The 20,778-nt window shown below is 32.1% G+C and overlaps 2 protein-coding genes and 1 pseudogene across 4 annotated transcripts; all 3 read left to right on the top strand.

The window, feature by feature from the left end:
• The first annotated feature begins 896 nt into the window (after positions 1–896).
• On the top strand, positions 897–5,189 carry LOC107424162 (protein trichome birefringence-like 26). 3 transcript variants are annotated; one of them, XM_016033905.4, is made up of 4 exons: positions 897–1,392; positions 1,510–1,676; positions 2,445–2,728; positions 4,155–5,189. In XM_016033905.4, exons 1-4 carry the CDS (start codon positions 1,388–1,390, stop codon positions 4,938–4,940), a joined length of 1,242 nt encoding a protein of 413 aa, XP_015889391.3. In that variant the 5' UTR covers positions 897–1,387; the 3' UTR covers positions 4,941–5,189. The 3 variants fall into 3 exon arrangements, with proteins under 3 accessions (XP_015889391.3, XP_048335696.2, XP_024932387.3); XM_048479739.2 differs by having other exon boundaries at positions 898–1,676; XM_025076619.3 differs by lacking the exon at positions 897–1,392 and having other exon boundaries at positions 1,549–1,680.
• Positions 5,190–9,565: 4,376 nt separating this feature from the next.
• On the top strand, positions 9,566–12,006 carry LOC107424148 (hydroquinone glucosyltransferase). The gene has a single exon (XM_016033887.4). The coding sequence runs from the start codon at positions 10,034–10,036 to the stop codon at positions 11,594–11,596; it is 1,563 nt and encodes a 520-aa protein (XP_015889373.3). The 5' UTR covers positions 9,566–10,033; the 3' UTR covers positions 11,597–12,006.
• Positions 12,007–18,348: 6,342 nt separating this feature from the next.
• LOC107424147 (NADPH HC-toxin reductase 1-like) lies at positions 18,349–20,332 on the top strand (annotated as a pseudogene).
• Positions 20,333–20,778: the final 446 nt, after the last annotated feature.

Below are 20,778 nucleotides of genomic sequence, written 5' to 3'. Positions count from 1 at the left end.
CAACATATCTCTCAGATGCCTGATAAAAGTGTAAATTAAATCATTAATTTTCATTATCAAGTTTCAAGAATCTGGTCTTTCACATTGATGTTGACCCAATACCCAATAGTTGGAAACATAGATGCTACACCTTACTAGATATCAAATAGAAAGAGAGAGAGAGAGAGAGAGAATGTTTTCAGCAATTAAATGGATTCATGAACGACAGAATGAGTAAAATTGAAGACTGCAAAACAATACACATATAGAAGAAGAAGAGGAAGAAAAAAGAAACAAAGTGCAAGGTTGAAAACTTCAAGATTGTCTTCTTCTTGCCTCAAAGTTAGAAAAGAAATAAGAAAAAGAAATTAAAAAAAGTGGTCCACCTATGATGTAAGACACATTAAAGCAGCTAAAAAAAGCTCCAGCCAGCTGTGCCCATACAATCTAATCCACTGTTTCACTCAAAAATTAAGATCAAAAGTATGAGGAGGAGAACCGGGCATGTGCATTATACATATCTCTGTTTCCCCTACAACTTGCAACCAAAAAGAACTAATTTCATATTTGATTTAGACAATATGACACTTATTCTTTTATCTTCCTGCATACCCCATCTCTATTCTTCTTCTTCTTCTTCTTCTTTTTTTTTTTTTTTTTTTTTTTTTTTAATATCAATTTTCTTTTTCCATACATAAAAATTGTAAAAGATTTGTTTCAATTTCTTTAATATGTTGAAGAAAAATAAGTAAAATACAACATTTTATTGGGTTTTGTGTATTTCTACTCACTCCTTATCTGATGCGCTTAACATATGGAAATCAATCTTGCTTGTTGGTTAAGCACAAATCAATTCTGTCCCACCACTTCTTTTGTCTTTATAATATTGGGGGGGAGGGAGAGAGAGGCGCTAACATCCTTTCATCTTTATTAAGAAAAATTAATTCATTTTCAAAACAACTCTTTCACAGAAGTAAACTAAATTCCACACACAGAGAGAGTTACAATAAAAGGGTAGATCTTAGGTCTGAGTTTGATTGAAAAAAATAAAATAAAATAAAGAAAGAAAAAAAGTCAATTTTAAATTTTAATTCAATACCAACCAAACGAAGCCTCATATACACCAAAGATCACCGCCGAGTCACTCAATCCCATGTAAAGAATACGTACAACATGTCTATGTATTAACTAGTGAACAGTCATCAGCTACCTAATAACTAATAATACGCAATTTCTTCTAAAACACCGTCTGGTTTGTTGCAAAAGACCAGCAAATTTTAACACTTTGTTCTGTTTTTTGTTTTTTGTTTTTTTTTTCTTTTTTTTTCCCTCTAACGTTTCAATAACTATTGAAGAGATTTGGTTGGTTTCTCTAAAACAAGCCACCAAAACCAAAACGGCGAAGGAAATGAGGTTCGAATCAAACCCATTATCATCACTGCACAAGCAAAACCATTTCTTAGTTAAGTTTGCAGTCTCTTTTCTCTTAATGGGTCTTGCTTTTCGTATCTTCTTTTCCGATTCCATCAGATTATCTTCGGTGTTAGAGACAACTCCTCTGGCGGAGCAAAAGCCAGAGCCTCCTCTGGCCGAGCCAAAAACAGAGGATTCTTTGGCCGAGCAAAAGACAGTGTCCTCTCTGCCTTCATCTCCTACTTTTGATTTTCCAGGAAATGAAAGCCAAACATCACAAAATGGTAGGTAAATATTTTCTCTGTCGGTGTCTTTTTTTTTGCTTGGTTGAATTAGACAATGCTTACAAAGAAAACAATATAATATATGTTGCTCTATGTATTTTTTACTCTAAGAAAGAAAAATCGATTAGTTGAATCTGTTTAAATTTCTTTCTATTTACATACTCAATATTCCCTTAAAAAGCTAGATCTTTCAGACTTTAAATCTGCATTTCTTCATTCAATCAAATGGGTTTTGGTAAAGTTTTCTCATTTTTATATTGACTTCTGATTTTGCTGAATCCATTTTCCTTCTCCTTCAATAATTCATACACTGAGAGGAAAATTTATTTCTTGAGCTTCCTACCTTCTTTGTCTCTTGAATTTTGTAGTTTTTATGTCCTTTTATTCTCTATGCTATTTCCATCTACTAGTTTCATAAATCCAGGGGACGAAATTTCAAACTAAATTACTGAGGAAGAAAATAATATTTTTTCTTTAATGCTTATTTTTTGTTATTTTGTTTTAATTTCTGTGAGACAAAGTCAATGCTATCCACATTGTAGTCCATAAAACAGCTGCATCATTGAACTCTTGTACTAAATTTAGTATTGGATATTGGGAAAGTGGGCATGGAAAGCAGCATAGTTTAAGTTTGGAAACAAAATCTATCTCTGAAAGCCTCTATGCTCCTTGGTGGTAAACCTTTTTGAATTATTTAGGAAATTTTTGTTCAGTTCTTGGCATTCTCCTGAGCTGTGCATCAAACTGATTTGAAGTTACCAAATGCAGATGCTAAAAAATGTGACATATTCAAGGGTGATTGGATACCAGACCCATCAGGTCCAAGATACACAAACGAAAGCTGCCATGTGATGGAAGCTCATCAAAATTGTATGAAGAATGGACGGCCTGATTCCGGCTACTTTTACTGGAGGTGGAGTCCACGAGACTGTGACTTGCCCAAGTTCAATCCTCAAAGTTTTCTTGATATGATGAGGAACAAATCAATGGCTTTCATTGGGGATTCAATTTCCCGTAATCACGTACAGTCACTCCTCTGCATTCTCTCTCAGGTACCACCATTCTAATCATCTCTTTCTTTTGGACCCAAGAATAATGTCTAGGTTTTAAAAAAAAATTATATGAATTTCGAATTTACTTTCGAATCAAAAGTAGTACTTGCATTCTATATCAAGCATAATAAACTAGCTTGATCTGTTTTCATCTGCAACTTATATTTCTTTATTTGACCATAGACCAGAAACCAAATGGTAAATCAACTTAAAATAATCCATAAAACCATTAGCCTCATCATTTATTTATTTTATTTCGGGAATTGAATATGTGAACCAGTGGACAAAATTATGGTGTGGGGTCATTAGTGGGTAATGGTCATAGGCTTATTTATTTCTGGACGCCTAGATGTATCGATGCCTCCATTAAACCGTCACGTAAAAGCTTTTTAGGACCGTGACACTGGGTCCTAGTGCTCTAATTTCCCGAATTTTTCCTTCTAACTAAGAAGGGGTTAGGGGATTTACTACTGGCATCGAGTCATCGACTGTGAGACTGAGCTTTATATTAGTTCATCTTAGTGCTGCTAGATCTGTTGAGAATTTCTAATCAAACAGTCAACTAAGAAATTTGTTGTAATTGGTGGACTACAGCTGCGATATTCATGGTTAGAACCCTGTTTTTAAATTTAATAGGTTAGAAGGTCATTTTCATGGCAGGTTTACCTACTATATGTGAGGATTCATTATTGCTAATTTAGTCATTGTCTTTTTTCTTTTTTAGAGCTGTTTGTTTTTTTGATAATTAATGCTTAACTGCGTCTGCTTTCTTTTCAAGTAATCAATTAATAGCATCTGATAAAATTTTCTTTCTTTCTTTCTTTCCTTTTTATTTATTTATTTAACAACCAATGGTCGAATTATTGGTTTTTGTTGTATTCTGACTGCATAGAAAAAATAGTAAAATTAAGAAAGACAAATTAGCATCCCTTCAGGATCTCCATCTTATGAAATGTCTTGATATTATATGTCTAGGCATGATATAGCTATTTGACCATATGATGGTTTCTATGTTTCTGACCCAACATGGGAGGCTCAGGTTGGTTTATATTTGAATTATAAACAACTAAATTATCTTAATGGAATAAATAATTGGTTAAAACAGCCGTATATGCTTTTATAGTAGATATATGTATATTTTTATGTTGGTAAGCCATCAATTTGAGTTGAATCTTAGATGTGGAGATTCTGACTCTTGGGACCTGAACATGTTGAGACCAGTCCTCGAAATATTCAATGTATGTTCATTTGGACCCAGAGTTGCACCCACATGAAAAAATTGGAACATGTACAAAAGGACCTACCCTAATACTATCACATAGCAATATTACTATTGTCTGTCTTCTTCTTCTTTGTTCCATATCATTTGGTCGGTCCCACAAATGGTATAAATTGACTATCAAAGCTCATTGATTATGTCCCACAGGTGGAACAAGCTGATGAAGTATACCATGACAAAGAATACAGATCCAAAAGATGGCACTTTCTTTCTCACAATTTCACTCTTTCAGTAATTTGGAGTCCATTCCTTATTAAGGCAGCTATTTTCGAAGATATGAATGGGGCTTCTTCGTCGGAGATCCAACTTTATCTTGACAAACTTGATAATTTGTGGACTGATCAGTTTAACAAGTTCGACTATGCTGTGATTGCCGGAGGCAAATGGTTCCTTAAAACTGCCATTTACCATGAAAATGGCACCATAACAGGCTGCCACTACTGCCCTGGAAAGAACATAACCGAGTTGGGATATGAATACGCCTACCGCAAAGCAGTAGAGCTAGTTCTCAACTTCATTACTGGGTCTGAGCATAAACCAATGGTTTTATTTAGAACTACAACGCCGGACCATTTTGAGAACGGAGAATGGTTCAGTGGAGGGTATTGTAATAGAACAGTGCCGTTTAGAGAAGGTGAGGTTAACATGAAAGATGTTGATGGAGTTATGCGAAATATTGAGTTGGAAGAAGTAGAGAAAGCTGCAGGCATAGGATCCGAAAAGGGGCTGATGTTGAAGATATTGGATACCACCCAACTTTCATTGTTGAGGCCCGATGGCCATCCGGGTCCATACAGGCAGTTCCAACCATTTCCTAAGGACCAGAATGCTAAAGTTCAGAATGATTGTCTACATTGGTGTTTGCCTGGACCTATAGACTCTTGGAATGATTTAGTGATGGAATTGTTGGTCAACGGTGATAAATATCGATGATCCTAGTTCATTTATATTGGGTCTATACAGGGTTTTTTTTTAGATTAATGGCTTCAATAAACCTTGGTCATTCGACAAGAAGCGGAAAAGGTTAACTTGAAATATGAAATATATAGTTTTTTGTACAAGTTTTTCCCCGTGAGATGATTTTGTTTCTGGAAGGGCAGGAACCCCTTTGACCTGTAATTTATATACGTTGAGATAATGCTTACAAAAAGGTATATGAGATTGCATGTACCATTTCAAATATTGCACTATTGCAAATCGTCTCCCTATATTTTGTTACTCAACCTTTTCAAATCCAAATCCTCTGAACTACCAAGTTACTTCCTAATCCAATTCTAACAACCATGTAAGTTTTTTTATAACGACAATGTCATCTACATGTTCTACTCGTCTAATACATTGAGTCTCTACTAAATTGACTTTGAAACGTTGAAGTCGAACTGCAGGCATTGTCACTGCCCATTTCGTAGGTAAATTAAAGAAACAGCTTAAGTTAGAAATGCCCTAAAAAAAATGATAAAACAGATCACAACAAATACAACAGCAAGAAGTTTACTGCATTAAAGACTTAAAACAAAAACAGTTGAAGAACAGAACTCAAATTCAATTCTGAAATTATTAATGACGGAATTCGGTCACAAACTGCAGAAATCAACATCACACTGCATTACATGGTTGGTTAACCAACAAAGGCAAAGACACAAGCTTTATTCACCTCCTTCTTTCACTTGGTTGCTGGGGTTGCATCTGGCTTTCTTTTCTCGGGTTTAAGAAATCGATCCTATCGAATTCATAACATGTAAATTAGATACTATAACAAGCAATTCAACCCACCACTATATAACAAAACATAGGATTAAAATTCCAATGAAAAAGGCAGTTCGAAGAACACAAAGAAGTAGGATTCAATCATGTGGAGTAAGATATTGAAAGTAGTATTTCCCCATCAGAAGATTCAAGTAATCAACAACCAAGTAGTGCAGCTTAAGGTAACCCCAAAAAAAAAAAAAAGAAGAAGAAAAAAAACTAACTATCAATATTAATGAAACGTTGATATAATAATGAGTTTCCGTCATTTTTCTCATGTTCAAAAGTAGAATGTGAATAACTTGTACAATTTATTATAATATATAACTTCTCCAAACTCCCCAAAATTAAGTCTCCCAAAATTGGTGTCAGATCGTAGAATCCCACTCGAAAGTTTCAAAAAGAGAGATTTTTATTACTTTGACAATCAATAATGAAGCTAAACGATCCAACTATCAAATGGTTTATAATCTCTCATAACAAGTAAAAATATATATATATATATCACCCGAAATTGTAAATTCCCGACATACACAGCCGATTTCAGTGCAGAAATTGAGTAAATTTCAATATGCAAGTTAAAACGACGATTTCTCCAAACAATACAGATACCCGAAATTTCCTATTCCAAATAGTTGTTATTTTAAGATAGCTAAATCTTTAGTAAAGCGAATCAGCAAATTTCGGAAACCCTAACTTTGCAGATCCAAGACACAGAAACTGCAAAGCGATTCGGGTAAAATAATATTATCAACTTAAATTAAATAAATAAAACTACAGATTTTGATTTAAAAGAACATATAGTTTATCATTAACCATTCAAAAAGAACCAAACATAATAAAAAAATAAGATAGGGATCCAAAACATAATGGAAATTAAAAAATAAAAATAAAAAAAGAGAGAGAGCGAGTGGGAGATCAAAATTACGTTATCGACGAGCAGGAAATGGGCGACGACGACGGTACCCACTATGCCTCCCAAAATCGCCACTGGGCCTGTTAATAGACTCCATTTCCTGTATATCATCTTCCTTCTTCTTCTTCTTCTTCTTCTGCTGCTGGTGCTGCGTCGTCGTTTTTTTCCTTCCTCTTCTTCTCCTTCTTAGTTTCTGGCTAAATGAACTATACTCGCCGTGTCGTCTGATTGGTATTGATCATTCTAGACGGCGTTACTTTTTGCTAATCGTGGGCTCAGCGATACACTTTCATCAATGGGCCTTTATTTGGGCTGAGCAACATGGGCCTTGACTTTTATTACACTTGAGAATTTCAGATTTCTTTTAAATCTTTTAGTCGTTGCGATGATGCAAGATTATCCAAAAGTTGATTGCACGAAAATCAATATTAATATAAGTAAAACAAGTGATCTAATAAGTTGATTTTGATATTATCAGTCAAATTCTTTCATTTTGTTGAAAAAAATCTTAAACAATAATTAGATTGATTGAATATTAATAGAAATTATTGGATTTAAGTCGTACAATCTTAATTTTTGTTTATATTGAATGAGTTGAACTGTGTATATGTGTATATATATATATATGTAAAAATTGCCCTCTTTTTATAGATTTTCAAATGAAAATATAATTTTCAAAATAAACAGTAAATTTAGGTAAGATACATACAAACTCATTATAACAATGAATCTTGGCGATAAAATGCCAAATTGATTTTAAATGTTGGTGGATGGGGTATCGTGTTCCATTCTTGTAATTGAGATTGAAAAGCAAAACAAATAATAATAACAAAAATACAAAAGCAAAAAATTGGAAACCCCTTTAAAAAGCCAAAACCAACCAAAATTGGAGCCGTATCACATTTTCAAAAAATAAATAAAAATTTAATATTTGACCAGTAAAAACTTTAAAAAAATAACAAAAAAGAAAGATTAAAAGCTTAAATTGACAAATGAGAATGACCCTACGTCTAATCTTTTATATATTACCTCAATTATTAACTTTTTGTCCCTATTGATGGTTGCATACTTTTTAAAAAACTTAGAAGCATTATATGCGTTTCACAGCCTCCACTATTGACAGGGTTTAGAACCAAACCAAAATTCCATTTTTGTTCTAATTTCTTTCTCTTTTTTTTTCTTTTTTTTTTTTCCATATATATAAGCATCATATTTTCATCACCGAAACGTCATTATTGAGTTTAATAAACAAATATGTAGAGGAGAAGAAATATGATTTGTTCAGAAACTGTTTGCTAATGTATGAATGACGCACGTGTATCTAAAAATAACAGAGAAAATGGCAGTCAGCATTGATAACTCTTTGGCTGCGTTTTAAATAATGTTACAAAATGGAATAGTATTAACAGGCTTCTGAAAGATGTCCAAATAAGAACGTAGATGCATAAAATTTGCATGATTCACTAAAATGATCATCAGTATAATATGAACACTTAGCCTTAAAATTACGTGTCTTGTTTTTTTTCCCCCCACTTTCAAAAAGCCACTAATTGCTTTTTCGTTTCATTTACCAATTGGGCAAAAGGCATCATATGATGACTACTGCTCAAAATGGCTTACGAAGTCATTACATATGATGTACTTGATGATTCTTCCTAATATATTTGTCATTTTATTTTAAAAAAATTAATTAGTTACAAAATACAATTAATTTTGTTATGGATGAGCGTCACCTTCTTTATTAGGATTTTTTTTTTAAATTTTATTTTGATACATCATATGCACACATTAGAATTAATATGTTGTCAATTGTAAATTCTCTCTAATAAATTGTTGCTAATTATTGTTATCATTAAATGTTAGTAAATGTTGACAATGCACGCAGTATATTAAGCCTAGCAAGCTCCCATAACCAACTGCTCCCAAAGACTCAAAGTGGCAAAGGCCAAATTAATGAAAAACAATATTAAATGTGGGTTGGCGGTATAGCTATTGACCAATTTTAAGAGATTGGAAATATCTGCCAATTATTAATTACATAAATCAATATTTATAAGTTAACAGTAAATTTTAGTCAAATTTGCAACTTAGTATTAACATTGAAACATCAATATAAAACGTATTTTTTCTTTAAAAAAAATGAAAATGTTAACTTGAAATTACATACCAAATTTAGCTTTACATGATTAAAAAGAATAAATCGAGAAGGGCATGCCGTGCAAGTGCTTTCTAATCGAGTTTTTATAAATTGTCAATATTGTATGAATTGCTCTGTTTTTTTAAATATAAATTAATTGGTTTATAATACACTTTTTTGTGGAATACTGCATCGAACATGTCCGACGGTTAAAGAATCTTATATCTAAACTGGACATTGGTGTTTCAAAAAAAAAAAAAAAAAAAAACTGGACATTGGTGATAGGTCAGTTTGAACCTGATTTTATCTTCCCGGTTTGGTTAGAAAAAAAAAAATTAGTTATTTTGATAAAAGATGATATTAGTTATTTTATCGAGTGTTTTTACACGTTTTTTGATTTTTTTTTGCAAATTTTTTTAAATATTATACAAAACAATAATTTAACAGCTCATATGGATAATAAATTCTAATGTATATTGTCATATATGCTATATGGTTATTAAATAATCTAGTCAACTAAATTCATCTATTTATTCTATTAATACATTTATATATAAATATATATATATATATTTTTTTTTCCTTAAAATGGGACGATGGCGATGGAGCTGCTGAGAGATGACGAAATTTCATAAAGAAAAATAATAAATTCATATTTAGTAATCTTATTAGTATAAATTTTTCTTAAAACAAAAACTTGTCTTGGTTTTTGGTCCTCTGATTATGCATTAATGATGATACCCATCATTAGTTTGGCAAAAAGCAATTTTCAGGATAAAATGCAAAGTACAAAATCCAAAAAACAATTTGTAAATGGATTTTGATTACATAAGGCTTACGCTAGAAATGACATCACCAAATGGGCCTACATGGACAATCTTACATGCGTTGCACATTCCATCACATCCGAGAAAACTCTTTAACTATCTCCCTCTCTAGAACATCCCGTCCCTCCTCTGACCATACGCCGTATTCGTTTGTTGAATATTACACATGTATTCCTCATCAAAATTTACAAATATTCTAATCATCAATTATCAACCACCCCTTCTTCAGATTCCAATCACACCTACAAACAAAACGATTAAATTAACAAATATCCAAAAGCATGAAAAAAAAAAGAAAAAAAGAAAAAAGAAATTAGAAAACTAATCCATGGAAAAATAATCTCTCTCACACGTCAAAAGCTACAGAATTAAAATTTTTATTTTTTATTTTTTGAAAACAATGCCTCTATATAAACCAGCCAAATGCTTCTCACCGTGCTTCATTCCTCTTCATCCTACAACAAACCGTAAACGAAACAAAAGCAAAAAGAAAACAATTGCCAGAATGGAAAATTCACAGAAACAAACCACCACCACCACCGCCACCACCAAATCGCAACCATCACGGGTAGTGATATTTCCGACACCAGGGATGGGACACCTTATTCCGCTGGTGGAATTCGCAAAGCGTCTGGTCCAATACCACAATCTAACCGTCACCTTTATCATCCCAACCGACGGCTCTCCTCCCAAAGCTCAGAAATCCGTACTCGACGTCTTGCCCGCTTCCATCGACTACGTCTTTCTTCCTTCCGTCAACTTTGACGACGTCCCTCAAGGTGCAAGGATCGAAACCTTGATTTCCCTCACCATCGTTCGCTCCCTTTCCTTTCTCAGACAAGAATTGAAGTCTTTGCTTTCCCGTGCTAATAAGCTCGTTAGCTTGGTGGTGGACCTCTTCGGCACCGACGCCATCGATGTCGCTAAGGAATTCAACCTATCGCCTTACATATTTTACCCTTCCACCGCCATGGCCTTGTCTCTGTTCCTCCATTTGCCCAAGCTCGACCAGTCCGTGTCCTGCGAGTACAGGGACCTACCGGAGCCGGTGAGAATCCCCGGCGCCGTACCGATTCCGGGGAAAGAGTTGCTCGATCCTGTTCAGGACCGACAAAACGACGCCTACAAATGGGTTCTTCATCATACCAAGAGGTATGGATTAGCAGAGGGTATCATAGTCAACAGCTTCAAGGAGTTGGAACCCGGGCCGATTTCCTTCTTGCAGGAGAAAGAGCCCGGCAGGCCACCAGTTTACCCGGTTGGCCCACTTGTGAATATGGAGGCTAGTAGTAAAGCCGATGGGTCGGGGTGTATGAAATGGTTGGAGGACCAGCCACATGGTTCGGTGTTATTCGTCTCTTTCGGCAGCGGTGGGACCCTATCTTCTGAGCAGATCAACGAGTTGGCTCTGGGTTTGGAAGCCAGTGAGCAAAGATTTTTATGGGTGGTGAGGCGTCCCAATGACAAAGTTGCTAATGCCACATATTTCAGTGTTCACAGCTCGGATGATTCTTTTGATTTCTTACCAAATGGGTTCTTGGAAAGGACCAAAGGGAGGGGCCTTGTGGTTCCTTCATGGGCACCACAGGCGCAGATCCTCAGCCACGGCTCCACGGGTGGGTTCCTAACCCATTGTGGTTGGAATTCTACACTTGAGAGTGTGGTCAATGGTGTGCCTTTGGTTGCTTGGCCACTCTACGCTGAGCAAAAAATGAATGCCTTCATGTTGACACAAGATATAGGTGTGGCACTTAGACCCAAACCAAAGGAAAGTGGTATAGTTTGTAAGGAAGAGATCGCCAAAGTGGTTAAGGCTCTCATGGAAGGTGAAGAAGGGAAACGGATTAGAAACCAAATGAAGGACTTAAAAGATGCAGCTGCAAGAGTTCTGAGTGAAAATGGATCTTCAACCAAGGCGCTTTCCGAGGTGGTTGCAAAGTGGGAGAACCAGTGTGTCCATTAGGAATTAATTAAAATTGCAATCATTTTCTACTTTTATCCCTTTTTTACTGTCTTTAGTTTTTTTTTTTTTTTTTTGGCCCCTCTTGTTTAAATGGTCTAAGTTCTACATGATAGTATAATACTTTGTGTTTGACTAGAAGAAGTGGGTTCGATTTGCATTTATCTTTTTGCCTTTTTGTGATGTTTTGGAGAGTAGGTGTGGTGGATGTAGCCATAAAATTGGCACAAAGAGCACCATCCAAATGTAGCCAAAGAAGGGGACCCAACTGCTGAGAAATTTTGTTACATCACAATAAAGTGGTGGACACTAATTAGTTGGTTGGCTTGCATTGACATTGATCAATTGCAAAACAAAATATATGTATTAATTATAAACGTAATGGGCATTTCAGAAATAGAACTGTTTGATTATCCGGGTAAGTCCAATTATGCAATCTACTTAAAATAGTTAACAATTTTCAAAGTGTTGCTTTTTTGCTGTGGCCCGATTAAATAATCGCTCTAAAAGGTTTGAGATAAGGCCAAAAAATTTTAAATATAAATTACAATGAAACCTGAAGTCGTCTTCTCTATAATGTAAACTGAATTGTTAGATTTATCACCCACAGAGAAAAACGTAACAAGAAACATTAGTTTAAAAAAAGAAGTTATATTGGGTTTTTGGCATGTGGTTTAATTGGATCCTTCTTTCTTTGATATATATTAGTAACATATAGAAAATTCAAAATACATGCAAAGCAGACTATATTAAATCCCAGAATATGGTATTGGGAATTCAAAATGCATAAAATTTAACAACGAATCACACGGTGTGATAAAATTTTTAGTACTTTAGTTTGCATGGACAAATCTAATATTTAAAAAAAAAAAATTCCTCTTCATTCATTATATCTAAATTGTTCAGAATTTGGGGAAAAAAATCGCGTAAAAAATAATAATAATAATAATGAACTTTTTGATAAATAAATAAATAAAACTATCCAGATAATCTTTTTTACTTTTTTCTACAGTAATATACACATATAAAATTCATATGAACTTATCAAAAATCAAACCCATTAACTTCTACAAACAAACAAATGTAACAAACAAATGTGATGAGTCGGCCACTTCTTTCCGTTTGATTCACCCCTTGGTGTAATAATGGTAGGCTTGGATGTCCCGTGAACCACCCAATTGCGAATCAGTACTTTTTTATTTTTATTTTTTGGTGAATAATTGCGAATCAGTACTTAGAATCCAAAAGATAACAAGAAGTTTGACAAATAAACACACAAAAAATCCCATCACTGTATATATATGTATACGTATATGTACGTCAACCTGCGCAGAAGGAAATGACATTCCAAAGACAATCTGCTGCTTACTATCTCACTGTGCTTTGTGAAAGCTACGATTCATTACGATCACGCCCCAGCGGTAATACTGAATTATGTGAAACCATGTGTGGGCTCTGTACTTCCAAAGCTTCAGTCTTTGTCTATGAAAATAAATTATATTAGACTACTTTAATTCCATCCTTGATGGAGAATTTAATGATAAGAAGTTTCTACTTTTATCCACCATGCTAAAGTGGACTCATCAGAAAGTTTTGAATTAAAAAAGGTCTGGAGCTGGAATCTTAATTTATTGCAAGAAAAGTGTTCATATTAGCGTTCAAATTTTCCGTGACGCACACCTGAGGGTTTTTTTTTTTTTTTTTTTTTTTTTTTTTTATAAATTTTTTTAGAAAAAAAGAGTAAAACATCATCCTTGACGAGCAGCGTGATAATCTCTATTCTCCCGAAGTTGTTGTAGCCTACAGATATTATTAGTAATTTACTAACTTTCTACAATTTGTTTGAAAAATCACATCTTGCTTCTTAAGCAGTAATGCGTAGAGAGTTATTTTTAACTAAAAAAGTAGACCAAAACTAGATTAAAAGATGTTTAATATTTGCATGTATATATATATATATATAATTTTACTATGATACGTATTAAATGATACCAAACAATATATTTCATGACATTTTTATTTTATTTTATTTTATTTTATTTTTTGATGAATCATCTTTATCCTTTATTAGATAAAATATTATATAACATATAACATATTATTAGATATTAAATATTCGAGCAGAGCCATATATAGGCTAGCTCCTAGATCCCTGCCTCCCGAGCCACTCGCAGTCGTACAGCTGTCCCTACTCTTGATGGTGCCGTGAAAACGACACAGTTTCTTACAATTAATTCTTTTTATTTTTATTTCAAAAGCCCATCAAAATGGATGGAATTATTTATTAGTTCCAGCAAATGACATGGAAAGCCGTAAAAAGTGAGAAAAATTTTCAAAATGTAAGGAGACCCACCTTGATGGTTTTCTATCTAGAAGATATTTACACAACACCTTAGATTGAAAATAATGGTGGGGTAAGTAATCAAAACGCTATGATCACAAACTGTTTTTAGAGGGTCAAAAGTTGTGAATCATTTCCTTTTGGCCTTTCTAACTTCAATTATTCTCCTTTTTTTGGGTACTTTTCCACGCGCCAGCCTTCTTCTTACTTTTCTTTTTTTTCTTTTTTTTTGTTTTTGGGCATCAAACTTCCAATCGCAAACCAAACTTTTTCTCGACCTTTTTCACAGTGGTATTTGTGATGATGCAGTTTTTAATATATGGTGGTGGATTGGTTATTACTTTTTTCTGTTTGGTGAATGGACTGGTTATTATTTACCACACTGTGGAAATGCTTTTCCTTCTACAGTGAAAACGTTGGATATTACCAGTGGCATAAGTTTGTATATTGAAAATTTTGTTTTGCTGCAAAACAGTTCTATTTAACTTTTTAACAGCAAATTTACTGATGGAATATATATATATATATATATATATGTAGCTATGGAACCATGTTCTACATATTAGAATGTTGCTTTAATATGGAATTAGACTCGGTACAAATTCTTGTGTTCAAATCCTTGTTTATTACCTTTTTTTTTTTTTTTTATTGTGGCTAAACTTTTGCTTATTACTTTTTTGCTGAAAAAACTTTGCTTATTACTTTTTTTTTTTTTTTTTTTTTTTGCTTATGACTTGATGTTTATCAAAGTGAGCCTTTTCATGAGATGCTAATTATATATATATTTTTTCCATGAGAAGCTAGTTATCAAAGATTCGAATCTTTTTGGATTTAATATTTATGTGTATTTTTCGAAGAGGATAGTATATATATATATAGGCTGTGTAGCATAACCTATAATACATGATAATGATGACGATGTGGCACAGCTGTAAATTAATATTGCTATATAAAATTTGTTTATTCTACCAATATGTAGCCCAAAATCATGTAGTTTACTAAATTATAAATTATATTTATATAAATATAAAAATCCTAACATGGGCAACGTTTCTCATTAAAAGGTGGATGATAAGTATTTATTATCATTTGATTAACGCGTAACATATACGATTACATACACTTATACTAAATCAAACAATTGTCGTCTATTAATCAGTGGGCAACATAAGCCATATAAGCAAAATCATATATATATATATATGTATATTAATTTTTGAAAAATAAGAAAGCCTTATGTTAGAATTGTCTTGAGAAACTATTAAAACCTTCCTTGTTAGTTTTTTATTTGTTTTAAGAGTTGAAAAATGCATTTTAAATTTAAATAAATCTATACATATTTTATTTATTTTAGATTTAGTGTATTACCAAAATCATAAAATTTAAATGTTAATTTTTAAATAATTTAAAAGCTAATGATAAGCACTAATGGTAAGTTTATAAGAACATCCTAGGAGAATGAAGATCTGGCAAAAGAGTATAAATTGGTAAGTTAACAACGGAATAAAGCAGTTTCAAATAAATAAAAATGTAAATATATATAAATAATTGAAGGGGAGTGCGTAGAGTTCACATTGTTGTGCGAAGAGAAGAATCACAATGTTATGAAAAAATGATCCATAATCCATTATGAGGAACGGACAAATCGTTCAAATTTGAGAAGCCCAAACCTCGAGGTGCCCTGTGTGATCTCGTGAACTCATCTCCAACTTATATAAGAAACGTTTAACGTTTCTCTAACGTTTTCATCAAGTTGCAATATTTTGACGCAGGCAAGCCAAAATATATTATTATCAATAATTTGAAAATCTAGCAGCTGCGGAGTATAGCTACACACCTTCGTTTAACAAATTTTCCAATTCTACTTGGTTGACTGCGTCATTAATTCTACGAGCTGCTGTGATCTATCATTATTAATTAGTTTTATTTGTTCTTATAACAGTTTCAGATTTTACCAAGGTGCTTATTCAGCACATGTGGGGATGTAAATGAGTTGAGTATTAAAACTCTCTATATATAATTTTATAAGTGTTTAAATTTTACCTAACCTCATAAAAACTTGAATTAACTTGTTCAAATTTGGTTTACCTAATTTATAAAAAGCTTGAATTTAGCTTATTATAACATAAAAATTTAAAAACTTGAATATTTTTTTTAAAAAAAATAAAAAATAAAAAATAACATTAGTTATTTTATTTACTTTATTAATTTTATTAGAAAATTAATTGATTTTTAAAATAATATTTAAGTTTAAAATATAAAAAATATTATTTATACATTATAAATATTTAATGAGTTTAAATTTATAATATAATTTTTATATAAATACATGTAAATAACATATTCAAACAACTTACAAACTATCCAAGGTTTATTTTATTGTTTAAAATTAATTTACGAGGTTCATTTTTTATTTATACTTGCTTCATTTTCTTTATGTATAAAGTTCGAATGAGATAAGATTAAGTAAAGCTCAAGCTAATCATAAGCATAAGCTGCTAGAGCCTATTTATAGCAATAGGTACCTAATATACAATTCCATGCATGTGTTAGGGAATTAGATTGAACTCCTAACTCCAAAACTCCACTTTTTTTTTTCTTTTTTTTTTAAATTTTTATATGTAAAAATAGACTGAGCTGGTTTTTCCTCTTTAATTAAATTAGAATAATTCTAATACCAACAAATCTACTAAAATATTTACAAAATACTAAGTATCACTATTTTATTGATTTTATAATTAATTATATTTATTTTTTAATGATTCATTTAATCATATTCAAATCAAATTAATATTTCAACCAATAAAATAATAAATCATCTTGCCACATATTTTGTTTAACACCTTAATAGACTTCTTGGTACTCTAGCTTTACTTACTAAATTATCTACAAAATAGACGATATATATGCACTTGCCAATTTCTTGCACAATCAGCTTTGTCTTTTTTCTTTTTTGACTTTTACACGCTCAACATTTGCGCCTCCAATTTTTGGTCCGCATTCACCCAAGTAAAAATAAACTGGTTTAATTAATTCGCCTTGTTCCAATCGAATTTTGTATTAATTTATATGTGCTTTCAGCTTAGTCGAAAAGGTTTAGTGGAGATTTTTCAAAAAGAAAAAAATAAAAAAAGGGGGTAAGTTGGGTTTTATATTTTTCAGTGGAGTTGGGTTTATCTGGACATATATATATATATATATCGAACTTGTATATAAAAATTGACGTATATTAACTTTGACCTCTGAAATTATTTTTGTCATAATTTCAACTTCCCTTTGTAATTTTCGGGCCTTAGTTTCTTCTTGTTTATGATATCAAGGCTATGTTATCTTAATTTAATTAATTAGCCTTGGTTTTTATAAATTCCTGCAACCAAATCCTTAAATTCAAAATTACACAGATGAATAATACCATAAACATTAACTAATTTATTAAATATATACATGTTATTATATTGTTGGTTTATATTTAAATATATTTATTATTTTAAAAGTTGACTTATACAATTATATTAATATATTAACAAATCAAATAATGATATATATATATATATATTTAATAAAATAACTTTTTTTTCTTGTTCATTGTTCGTTTGGTTTTTTTTTTTTTTTCCTCAAAAGCACTTTTTGATATTCAAAAGTTTTTTTTTTGTAAAAAGTAAAAATATCAATCAATAAGTATTTACTGATAAAAAAATAATTTTATAAATTATTTTTAAAAAATTTAAATTTTAAGTTTTTCTAAAAAAAATTGTTTTTTAGTTGCTATAGCAAAAATAGAATATTTATTGCAGTTTTTTTTTAATGATAACCAAATATCCATTAATTTTTTAATAAAAACTTTTTTCTAGATAGATCTATTATGAAAAATTCTAAAAAAAAATCTATTTTCATAACCTATATTAAACAAACCATTAGTAAATAGCTTAGTAGTGTAGTTAATACCTGTTGTACGATTCTATATTGATAAGGAACTTGCAAAAAATGCTATGTGATTGTTGGACCGTGAGTTGTCTTTTTATAAATAACATATCGATGTTGAAGGTTGATATATATAATACTAACATCTATATATAATTTAAATTAAATAAAACTCAGAAATGACTTTTGGAGCCGTTAGACGTTATACAACAATTTTTTTTTTTTTTGATTTTTTTCTTTTGGGAATCGATATTTCTGTGCTTGAAAAACCTAAGTCGATGTACTTAATTGGTGGGGAATACAAGTCACCTACCCCAACAAACTGATGAAACAGAATTTAAATATACATTTATGATATATTAATTAGCAAAGTTAACAACGATAATGACATACGTTTTTCTTCTTATAATTTTTTTCATTTTTTGGAAAATCCTAATTCATACATATTTGATCGTTTATCCTTAAAATTTTGTTATTTATCATGGCAAAAGATGTTTCCACGTGATACATTGGCTATGAGGTGCAGAGATGCTAATGTTAAAATTGTCTCGTTTTTGTCTTTTATTAATTTAATTGCAATCCCAAATTGCAGTACTCTACAGCCTTCCACTTCACCCTAAAGATGCAGGAACACCCGAGCAAAAATTGCAATTTTTTTTTTTTTCTCAGCACCCTTTATTAATTGTAACCAATTGAATTATTACATGAAATGAAACTTGATGTCTGCAATGGAGAAGAGGCAGAGCAAGGTATGTGTTACAGGAGGCGCAGGGTACATAGGGTCTTGGCTCGTCAAGAAGCTTTGAGAGAAAGGATACACCGTCCATGCAACACTCAGGAACTTAGGTGTGCGTCTTCATGATCTTAATTAATTAATTTCTCATCCACTGGCTCTTTTTCTCTGTTTGATCGCCACTATTTTTATGTGATGACCATCTGGTTAATTTATATGGCAGATGAGCAGTCGAAGGTGAGGCTTTTAAAGAGCTTGCCTGGTGCTGATTCAAGATTAGTGCTGTTTCAGGCTGATATTTACAATCCAAATGAGTTTAGCCTTGCAATTGAAGGTTGTGACTGCGTTTTTCATGTTGCAACTCCCTTGCAACACACTGAGAGCTCTCAGGTTAATGAATTCGCTAGCTGGCCCATATGCAAGCCATAATTGCTATTATGTTCTATATTCATTTTTTGTCTCAACATATTCTTTAATAGTATTAATTTAGTGTCATGTTAAATTACAAGAAGTTAAATCTTATATATAATGAAGTGCAGTACAAGAACACGACAGAGGCTGCAGTTGGTGGGGCAAAAAGCATAGCAATGTGTTGTGTAAGATCAATAACAGTGAGGCGACTCATATACACTGCCTCTGCGGTTGCTGCTTCTCCACTCAAAGAGGACGGCTCTGGTTTCAAAGACTTCATAGATGAAACTTGTTGGACGCCCCTCAATATCTCGTTTGCTTACAGCAATAATTTCTTAACGGTAATTAACTAACTCAATTTCCAATAACCTTCTATTTAGTATTAATGTTGTAATCTTTTGTAACTTGTAAAAAGGATGAGGACCAGGGAAATACTCATGTATATTAATTTATGTACATATAATATTGCAGTCGTACGTATATTCGAAGACGTTGGCAGAGAAAGAAATCTTGAGGTTCGGGAACCAAAAAGATGGTGGTGAATTGGAGGTGGTAAGCCTTGCCTGTGGTCTTGTAGGAGGGGATACATTGTTACCATCAACACCCCACAGCGGCGTGGTACTTACTTCTCAGCTTACAAATCATTGATATTTTTGGAGGAATTGATTGGAAAAATTCCAATCATACACATTGATGATGTGTGTGAAGCCCATATCTTCTGCATGGAAAATCCTTCAATCCGTGGTAGATTCTTATGCGCAAGCTCCTTTGTCTCATCTGCAGAAATTGCCACTTACTATCAACATAATTATCCACGGTTTCATGTCAAGCAAGAGTAAGTAATTAATTATGTATTAAATAGTTTGTTTATAATCTTATTTATACTATTACCATGGTTTGCAAGCTTAATGAATAAAGTGGGCTTTGGAATTGGGTCTAATCAGGTACTTGGATGGGCCGGATAGGAAAATAAAGTGGGCTTCTTCAAAGCTCAATGATGAGGGTTTCGTGTACAAGTGTGGTACCAAAGTGATATTAGATTGCTGCATCGGTTGTGCGAGGATGGGCGACCTCGTCTAAATATTAATTAAAATATTGGAATAAATGGCTCTGCTCCATTAATTATTAATTAACTACTAGATGAATTTTCTTGTTCAGTAATTTGAAATTGTAGTTAAAGTAGTAGCTAGCAATCATGCATTATATTATTCAATTATGTGTGGAGGCAGTATTAAATGTATTGGAGAGGCGGTTCTTCTGCATCGATTTTTAATTGTTTGATTTCTAGTACTTCTTATATATGTATATAATTTTAGTTTTGTTGATTATTGAAACCAAAGCAAATTGCAATCAATTAATGCATGAAACCGAAGTATAATTTAGAAAGATAACTACTTTGTCCACAATAATAAATAAATAAAATTAAATTAAACAGTGATTTATAAAATTGAAATTGACTACGTTTGTAATACCCTTCACACTCAAACTTATGAGACAATGGGCTCAAGATACAATACCCCAATCATAAATGTTGGTATGGTTGCTCAAGTCTTCCTTTATAAAACGAAAGTGACAGATTATTTCAGTATCACCCTTTTTCCGTCCTGTGATTTGGATATCATAAACTCTCACTCAACTGTATATAATATATCTCTCAATCTATTCATCAAAAAAATAAAATAAAATAAAACAAAAATCTCTCAATCATTCAAATATATATGTATTGTGTCAGGAATCAATTTTATTTATTAATGAAAATATAGAATTAATATCATATAT

This window comes from Ziziphus jujuba, chromosome 7 (assembly GCF_031755915.1).
Source record: "Ziziphus jujuba cultivar Dongzao chromosome 7, ASM3175591v1".
In the NCBI taxonomy this organism is placed as follows: Eukaryota; Viridiplantae; Streptophyta; class Magnoliopsida; order Rosales; family Rhamnaceae; genus Ziziphus; species Ziziphus jujuba.
The sequence above is the reverse complement of the archived record's forward strand: the minus strand, read 5'-3'. Positions and strand labels throughout refer to the sequence as shown.